Below are 8,934 nucleotides of genomic sequence, written 5' to 3' on the forward strand. Positions count from 1 at the left end.
TGAGCAAGCTTGAATAGCACTGAGTAGCCAGGAAGCTGCAAAGTCAATCAGTGTATCAAGGGCCAGTCAATATCTCCCAAACGGAGGGTGCCTCCAGGGTACAGAAGCCAGGCTACCTCTATGCAGATACTCTCACTGTTTGACCGTCCTCCACTACATAATAATAATAATACTAATAATTATTATTATTAGTAGTAGTATTATTATTAGTAGTAATTATTGTTAGCATTAATTATTAATTAATAGTATTAATTAATTATTAGTACTAGTATTATTAGTATTATTATTATTAGTAGTTATTAACATTAATTATTAATTATTAGTGTTAATTAATTATTAATACTATGGTTAGTATTATTATTATTATTAGTAGTAGTAATTATTTATAGTATTTATTATTAGTAGTAGTAGTGTTAGTATTATTATGAGTAATTATTATCTGCATTAATTATTAATTACTAGTGTTAATTAATTATTAATAGTATGGTTAGTATTATTATTAGTAGTAGTAGTAATTATTTTTGTATTTATTATTATTATTATTAGTAGTAGTTTTATTAGTGTTATTATGAGTAATTATTATCTGCATTATTAATTAGTATTAATTTATTATTTTTAGTAGTATTAGTAATTATTCTTAGCATTAACTATTAATTATTCATATTAATTCTTAATATTAGTATTATTATTAATTATTAGTAGTAGTAGTAGTAGTAATAATTATTCTTAGCATTAATTAGTAGTATGATTAGTATTAGTAATTATTAGTATTATTATTAGTAGTATTAGTAATTATTCTTAGCATTAACTATTAATTATTCATATTAATTATTAATATTAGTATTATTAGTTATTATCAGTATTATTATTAGTAGTCGTAATTATTGTTAGCATTAATTGTTAATTATTAGTATTAATTAATTAGGAGTAGTATGATTAGTATTATTATTAGTAGTAATTATTTTTAGTATTATTATTACTAGTAGTAGTAGTAGTAGTTTTATTAGTATTATTAGTAGTAGTTATCTGCATTATTAATTATTAGTATTAATTTATTATTAGTAATTATTATTAGCATTAACTATTAATTATTCATATTAATTAATTATTAATATTAGTATTATTAGTAGTATTATTATGACCCAGTGGAGGATTGTGTTCCAAAAAGGATCCACTTCCTCATCTATTGGGCTTATGGGCTAATAGGTTCGGTCCCGGCTAAAGGCTTGCCCCGGTTTCCTTGTCCCAACAGGCACTGTCCTTCTCCAAAGCCCGGAAACGGAGGATCCGGTCCCGGAACGCTCCCCTTCCTCCTCCTCCGCCTCTTCCTCGGCCGCTCCGCGCCTCCTGCACCGGGCGTTGTTGCGGGGCAGTGCCCTCCTGGCCTCGCTGGGCTTGGGCCGAGAGCTGCCCTCCAGCCCCCAGGAGCCCCCTTCCCCGCAGAAGGACCCCTCTCCTCCTCCTCCTCCTCCTCCGGCTTTGCAGGTGGAACCCTGCCCAGAAGAGCCCCCCACCGACCTCCTCGTCGACCTGGACTCGCCTCCGCTTTGGGCCCAGACGTCACCCAAGGTCCCCAGGCTCGTGGAGGGACGTGGCGGCAACAACAAGGCACAGAAATGGGGTGAGTGTGCAGAGCCTGCTTCCCAGGATGGCCATCTGTTGGGAGGGCTTTGATTGTGACTAAATGGGGTTCCAGCTCGAGGATCCTCTAGCTCTGCAGCCTTCCTTCTACATAAAATTGGAAATATCTATGAACCTGGATGGCCATCTGTCTAGACGGATTTGATGGTGTCCAGCTTTGTGATTGGATGAGGTTGGAGACTCTATATCGAACTCTAGGATTCTATGTCTGGGTGGATAATCTTATTATTTTATTTACTATTTTTTTGTTTTCTTTCCTTATTTTATTTTAATGTTGTGTACCTTGCATTTTATTATTTAATCTCCTATTTTATCTTTTATTTATTATTTTATTTTGTTTCATTCTTTTATTTTAATTATTTAATTCATTTTCTTATATTTTTTCTGTTTTGTGTCATTATTTTATATTAGTGTTTTGTACATTTTATTATTTCATTTCCTATATTTATTTATTGTTTTGTTTTGTTTATTTAATTAATTTTATTATATTTTGTATTTTGTTTTATTTTTACTCATTACTGCATTTTTGTTTTGTTTTAATATTTTTTGTTTTATGTTATTTACCGTGTTGTTTTTTATGTTGTTATTTTAGTATTTAGTATTTTATTTTTGATTTTAATATTTTCTATTTTATTCTTTTTTCTATTTTTTCATTCTTTTGTCTTAATGTTTTGCATTTTATTATCTTTTTGCTATTTTTTCATCCTTTTGTTTTAATCTTTTCTACTTTCTTCTTTTCTATTTTTATTTTATTTTATGTTTTAATCTTTACTCCGTTTTCGTTATTTTCTTTTAATATTTTGTGTTTTATTATGTGATTTACCATGTTAATTTTTATTTTGTTATTTTAATTTTGTATTTTATTTTTTATTTCGTTCTTTTATTTTAATATTTTCTATTTTATTCTTTTCTATTATTTTTTCATTCTTTTGTTTTAATATTTGGCATTTTATTATTTTTTGCTATTTTTTCATCCTTTTGTTTTAATATTTTCTATTTCATTCTTTTATTTTCTATTTATTTTATTTTATTTTTTAATCTTTTCTATTTTATTCTTTTATTTTTTTATTTTTTACTTTTATTTCATTCTTTACTTTAATATTTTGTATTTTATTTTTTGCTATTTTTCATTCTTTTGTTTTAATCTTTTCTATTTCATTATTTTATTCTTTTATTTTTCTATTTTTATGTTTTAATCTTTTCTATTTTATACTTTTATTTTTTACATTTATTTTATTTCATTCTTTATTTTAATATTTTTGCATTCTATTATTTTTATTTTATTTCATTATTTTATTTTTATTTTATTTATTTTATTTCATTCTGTTACTTTTACATGTTGCATTTTATTTTTTGCTATTTTTTTCATTCTTTTGTATCTATTTCATTTTTATTTTTTATTTTCTATTTTTTTAATTTTATGTTTTAATCTTTTCTATTTTATTCTTTTATTTTCTACTTTTATTTTCTTTCATTCTTTATTTTAATATTTTTCAATTCTTTTTTATTTTATTTCATTGTTTCTTTAATATTTTGCATTTTATTTTTTGGCTATTTTTTCATTCTTTTGTTTTAATCTTTTCGGTTTCATTCTTTCATTCTTTTATTTTTCTCTTTTTATTTTATGTTTTAATCTTTTATTTTATTTCATTCTCTATTTTAATATTTTTGCGTTCTATTTTTTTTTTACTTACTATTTTCTTTCTTTTTTCTTTCCCATTCGAGTGTGAAGTCACAGCAGCTTATCTTTGCATTTATGATTAATCCCACCGTCTTGTGTTGTGATTTTGTTGTGTGTGTTCCAAAAGTATTCGTGACATTTTTGGCGTAGTCGGCAGGATTCCCGACCTCTTATTGATCCTGTTGTTTTTGTTGTGTGTGTTCCAAAAGTATTCGTGACATTTTTGGCGTAGTCGGTAGGATTCCCGACCTAGTTGGCAGGATTCCCGACCTCTTATTGATTCTGTTGTTTTTCTCGTTGTTGCAGACGGCGCCCTTCCTTCTCCGTCGTCGCCCCGGAGCCCCCGTTCCCCACGCCCGTCCCCCCACGCCGCCCTCATCTCCCGACCACGTCCGTCTCCCGTCCGCAACCGCATCGACCCTTGGAGTTTTGTGTCTTCGGGTCCCCGGGCCTCGCCGGTCCCATCCCCCCGCCTTCGGCCACGCGGGTCCAACGCCCCCCAAAGTGCCAACAACCCCTTCGCCGCTGCGGCGCCCGACCCGTTTGCCGGCGAAGGTGGTTTCCCGGCCTGCGACCCCTTCCACGTCGCATCCCGTTTGCCGCCCAAAGAGGAGCCCGCCGTGGCCGCCCCGGCTTGGTGGACCCCCAAGTGAAAGGGAGCCGAGGAGGAAGTCCCGACTTCCGGATGCATATTTCGTTGGGGAAGTCTTGAACTGCGATGGGACGAGAAGGGGAACGGGGTGAGCCATCAACGTCTTGCCATAACCATCTCGACTCCCTTGTCTCCGCTGCTCTTTCCAGGATGTGACACCCCGTTGCAGTGCGGAAAAGTAGTTCTGTGATACCGAGCGAGGCAGGACTGAGGGGGGGGGGGGTGTTTCTTGCAGACACTTACCTGTTGTCGATCAATCATCTTTCCCTTCCGATCTCAGGGGAAGCGTTCCCCAACCGGCAGCTATTCTCCTCGCCCGTCCCTTTTTGTGCCTTCTCCGCACTCCGTTGCCACTTTTGTCGACGACTGTTCCTTGGCTGCCGAGCGAGTTGGGAAGGGACCCCCAAAGGTCATCTAGTCTGACCCTTTCTTCTATGCAGAGGGACGCTGTCAAAGTCCTCCCGACAGATGGCCAGGCAACCACTTAGAGTTGGGAAGGGACCCCCAAAAGTCATCTAGTCTGACCCTTTCTTCCGTGCAGAGGGACACACCCAAAGCACTCTTGACAGATGGCCGGGCAACCATTTAGAGTTGGGAAGGGACCACCCAAGGTCATCTAGTCTGCTCCTTCAAGAGGGGTCCATCAAAGCACTCCCGACAGATGGCCGGGCAACCACTTTGAGTTGGGAAGGGACCCCCAAAGGTCGGCTAGTCTGCTCCCTTCAAGAGGGGTCCATCAAAGCACTCCTGACAGATAGCCAGACCACTTTGAGATGAGAAGGGACCCCCAGTGGTCGGCTAGTTTTCTCCCTTCAGGAGGGTTCCATCAAAACACTCTCAACAGATGGCCAGACGACCACTTAGAGTTGGGAAGGGACCTCCAAATGTCACCTTGTCTGGTCCCTTCAGGAGGGTTCCATCAAAGCACTCTCAACAGATGGCCAGACGACCACTTAGAGTTGGGAAGGGACCCCCAAAGGTAATCTAGTCTGCTCCTTTCAGGAGGGGTCCATCAAAGCACTCCCGACAGATAGCCAGAGGACCACTTAGAGTTGGGAAGGGGCCCCCAAAGGTCATCTAGTCTGGTCCCCTCTTCCATGCAGAGAGACACAATCAAAGCACTCCTGACAGATGGCCAGGCAACCACTTAGAGTTGGGAAGGGACCCCCAAAGGTCGTCTAATCTGCTCCCTTCAGGAGGGATCCATCAAAGCATTTCTGACAGATAGCCAGATGAACACTTTGAGTTGGGAAGGGACCCCCAAAGGTCAGCTAGTCTGCTCCCTTCAAGAGAGGTTCATCTAAGCACTCCTGACAGATGACCAGTCATCCACTTTGAGTTGGGAAGGGATCCCCAAAGGTCATCTAGTCTGGTCCCTTCAGTAGGGGTCCATCAAAGCACTCTGGACAGATTTCCAGAGGACCACTTAAGAGTTGGGAAGGGACCCCCCAAGGTCACCTAGTCTGGTCCCCTCTTCCATGCAGAGGGACACCGTCAAAGCACTCCCGACAGATGGCCAGACTCGGGGTCGGGAGGAGAGTTGGGTTGACGCTTGATCTGAAACAGCTCTTTGGGTCCGCATCTCCCGACCGCCGGCAGCCACCGCAAGCACTTTGGACGTGCCGTTCTACTGTGTTCCTCGTCTTCCTCTGCTACTTGAAAACAATCGTTCCGTGCGCCCGGCTCCCTCGTGTCCCACTTCCGCAACACACGAGAAGGGAGCCAACTGTTTCCAGCCCGCTTGCCGTCCTGCGGGATTTGGGCCCAAACCTGTGAAACGAGACCAAATAAACCTCCAACTTCTGCCTCCGTGTGCCTTGTGTCGTCCTTGGTCCATCAACATACGGTGGCCTTGAAACAAGTCACACTCTCTCAGCCACAAAAGTTGGGTGTCAGTCACTAAGTATCTCATAATGGTTCCAACACACGATGAGACCACAAGCGTGAAATAAATGCAAATTATTATTATTATTATTATTATTATTATTATTATTTACCTGCCACGCGTTGCTGTGGTTAACCGTCCCTCTCTCTTTCTTTCTTTCTTTCTTTCCCTCCTTCCTTCGCTCCCTCTTTCCTTCCTTTTTTTTTCTTTCTTTCTCTCCTTCCTTCTTTCTCTACCTTTCCTTCCTTCCCCCTTTTCTTTATCTTCTTCTTTCTCTCATTCCTTCCTTCCCTACCTCTTTCAATCTTTCCTTCCTTCCTTCCTTCACTTTTTGCTTCCATCCTTCCTTCTCTCTTTCCTTCCCTCCCCTTTTCTTTCCTTCTTTCCCTACTTCCTTCTCTACCTTTCCTTCCTTCCCCCTTTTCTTTATCTTCTTTCTCTCATTCCTTCCTTCCCTACCTCTTTCCTTCCTTCCTTTCTTCCTTCGCTTTTTGCTTCCCTCCTTCCTTCGCTGCCTCTTTCCTTCCTTCCCTTTTTTCTTTCCTTCTCTCCTTCCTTCCTTCTCTACCTTTCCTTCCTTCCTTCCCCCCTTTTTCTTTAGTTCTCTTTTCTCTCATTTCTTCCTTCCCTCCTTCCTTCCTTCATTTTTTGCTTCCATCCTTTCTTCTCTTTCCTTCCCTCCCTTTTCTCTCCTTCTTTCCCTTTTTCCTTCACTCCCTCGCTCCTTCCTTCCCTTTTTTCTTTCTTTCTCTCCTTCCTTCTCTACCTTTTCTTCCTTCCCCCTTTTTTATCTTGTTCTTTCTTTCTTTCCTTCTTTCCTTCCTTCCTTCCTTCCTTCCTTCCTTCCTTCCTTCCTTCCTTCCTTTGTTTTTTGCTTTCATCCTTCCATCTCTTTCCTTCCCTCCCTCTTTCTCTCCTTCTTTCCCTCCTTCCTTCACTCCCTCTTTCCTTCCTTCCCTTTTTTCTTTATCTTCTTCTTCCTCTCATTCCTTCCTTCCCTACTTCTTTCCCTCTTTCTTTCCTTCCTTCCTTTGCTTTTTGCTTCCTTCCCTCCCTCCCTTTTTCTCTCCTTTCCCTCCTTCCTTCACTCCCTCTTTCCTTCCTTCCCTTTTTTCTTTATCTTCTTCTTCCTCTCATTCCTTCCTTCCCTACTTCTTTCCCTCTTTCTTTCCTTCCTTCCTTTGCTTTTTGCTTCCTTCCCTCCCTCCCTTTTTCTCTCCTTTCCCTCCTTCCTTCACTCCCTCTTTCCTTCCTTCCCTGGTTTTAACTATGAGTTGTATGTAATTTGAGTGTTAGAAACTCAGGGAGCGCCTATATTATAATAATAATAATAATAATAATAATAATAATAATAATAATATACTCTTGTCACATCCCTGTCCTTACTATGAGTCGTATGTAAGTCGGGTGTTAGAAACTCAGGGAGCGCCTATATAATCATCATCATATTGTTGTCACATTCCTGTTCTTAACTATGAGTCATATGTAAGTCGGGTGTTAGAAACTCAGGGAGCGCCTATATAATCATCATATTGTTGTCACATTCCTGTTCTTAACTATGAGTCGTATGTAAGTCGGGTGTTAGTAACTCGGGGAATGCTTGTATATATATTTAATAATAATAACAATAATAATAATAATAATACTCTTGTTGTCACATCCCTGTTGTGAAAAACACCAGAACCAAGACAGTAAATAATGAACGCCACCCGGGCACAGGAGGTCTCCAAGCAGTATTATTATTGTTTCCCCATCGTGGTCCCTGTGAATCGCACATATGGTATTTTCTACGCCTGAGCAGACTGCTTCGGAATCTCATACCTCTCCCAATACAATTTAAAATATAGAGATATGTAAACAGAATTAAATCCAAACAGTAGTAAACATCCACGTTCAAAACCCCTTAACCCATATTCGAAGTGAGTGCGGCGGTGCGGGGTGGGCGGCATCTCGCCAGACGTGTTCGGTTTTACGAAAGGCGTGAAGCAACACGAACCTGTTGGTTTCACTTATTCCCCACTTTCCCAACCGGTTTCCTCGAGGCACTTTGGCTAAAGGAAATACCACGTCACCAATCATTATCTCGGTGGAAAATTCTTATTTTAAAAAAAGTCATTAAAATGGCCAAAAAGAGGGCAAGAGAGTCCCAACCGTGAGCGATGTGCCGCATTAATTCTATTATGTGGGCACACCTTGTGCAAAAGGATGCTGGCACGGGGCGGGTCCGAAAGGGAGGGAGGGACGGGGAAAAGGAAGCCGGGAACGCCCTGGGCTGCGGACAGAGCTCACCTGCGAGAGAGATCAAGTGACGGAACTTACCTGGGAGAGAGCTCACCTGAGATAGAGCTCAATGGACGGAGCTCACCTGGGATAGAGCTCAATTCACACCTTAACTGGGACATAGCTCAATTGCCAGCTCACCTGGGCTAGAACTTGACAGCTTACCTGGGAGAGAGCTCACCTGAGATGGAGCTCACCTGGAATAGAACTCAATTGACAGTTCACCTGGGACAGAGCTTACCTGAGGTAGAGCTCAATTGACGGAGCTCACCTGGGGCAGAGCTCACCTGGGATAGAACTCAATTGACAACTCACCTGGGAGAGAGCTCACATACAGAGCTCATCTGAGATAGAGCTCAGTTGAAGGAGCTTACCTGGGACAGAGCTCAATTGAGAGAGCTCACCTGGGGCAGAGCTCACCTGGGATAGAACTCAATTGATGGAGCTCACCTGGAATAGAGCTCAATTGACAGCTTACCTGGGACAGAGCTAAATTGAGGGAGCTCACCTGGGGCAGAGCTCTCCTGGAATAGAACTCAATTGACAGTTCACCTGGGACAGACCTCAATTGACAAAGCTCACCTGGGGCAGAGCTCACGAGATAGAGCTCAGTTGAAGGAGCTCACCTGGAGCAGAGCTCATCTGGGATAGAACTCAATTGACAACTCACTGGGGAGAGAGCTCAATTGAAGGGGCTCACCTGGGATAGAGCTCAATTGACGGAGCTCACCTGGGATAGAGCTCAATTCACAGTTTACCTGGGGCAGAATTCACTTGAGATAGAGCTCCATTGAA

General features: G+C 40.6%; 1 protein-coding gene across 2 annotated transcripts in view; it reads left to right on the top strand.

Moving 5' to 3' along the window:
- MAP3K11 (mitogen-activated protein kinase kinase kinase 11) overlaps positions 1-5,779 on the top strand; it is a 36,036-nt gene extending 30,257 nt beyond the window's left edge. Inside the window, exons 9-11 of one of the 2 annotated variants that reach the window (XR_010910400.1) lie at positions 1,253-1,621; positions 3,629-4,887; positions 4,980-5,779. Coding sequence is in view for 1 of the 2 variants with exons in the window: in XM_060758320.2 (XP_060614303.2) it covers positions 1,253-1,621; positions 3,629-3,975 (716 nt within the window). In the remaining variant the exon portion in view is untranslated. The other variant, XM_060758320.2, reaches the window with a different exon arrangement.
- Positions 5,780-8,934: the final 3,155 nt, after the last annotated feature.

Source organism: Anolis sagrei, chromosome 12, assembly GCF_037176765.1.
Source record: "Anolis sagrei isolate rAnoSag1 chromosome 12, rAnoSag1.mat, whole genome shotgun sequence".
Lineage (NCBI taxonomy): Eukaryota > Metazoa > Chordata > Lepidosauria > Squamata > Dactyloidae > Anolis > Anolis sagrei.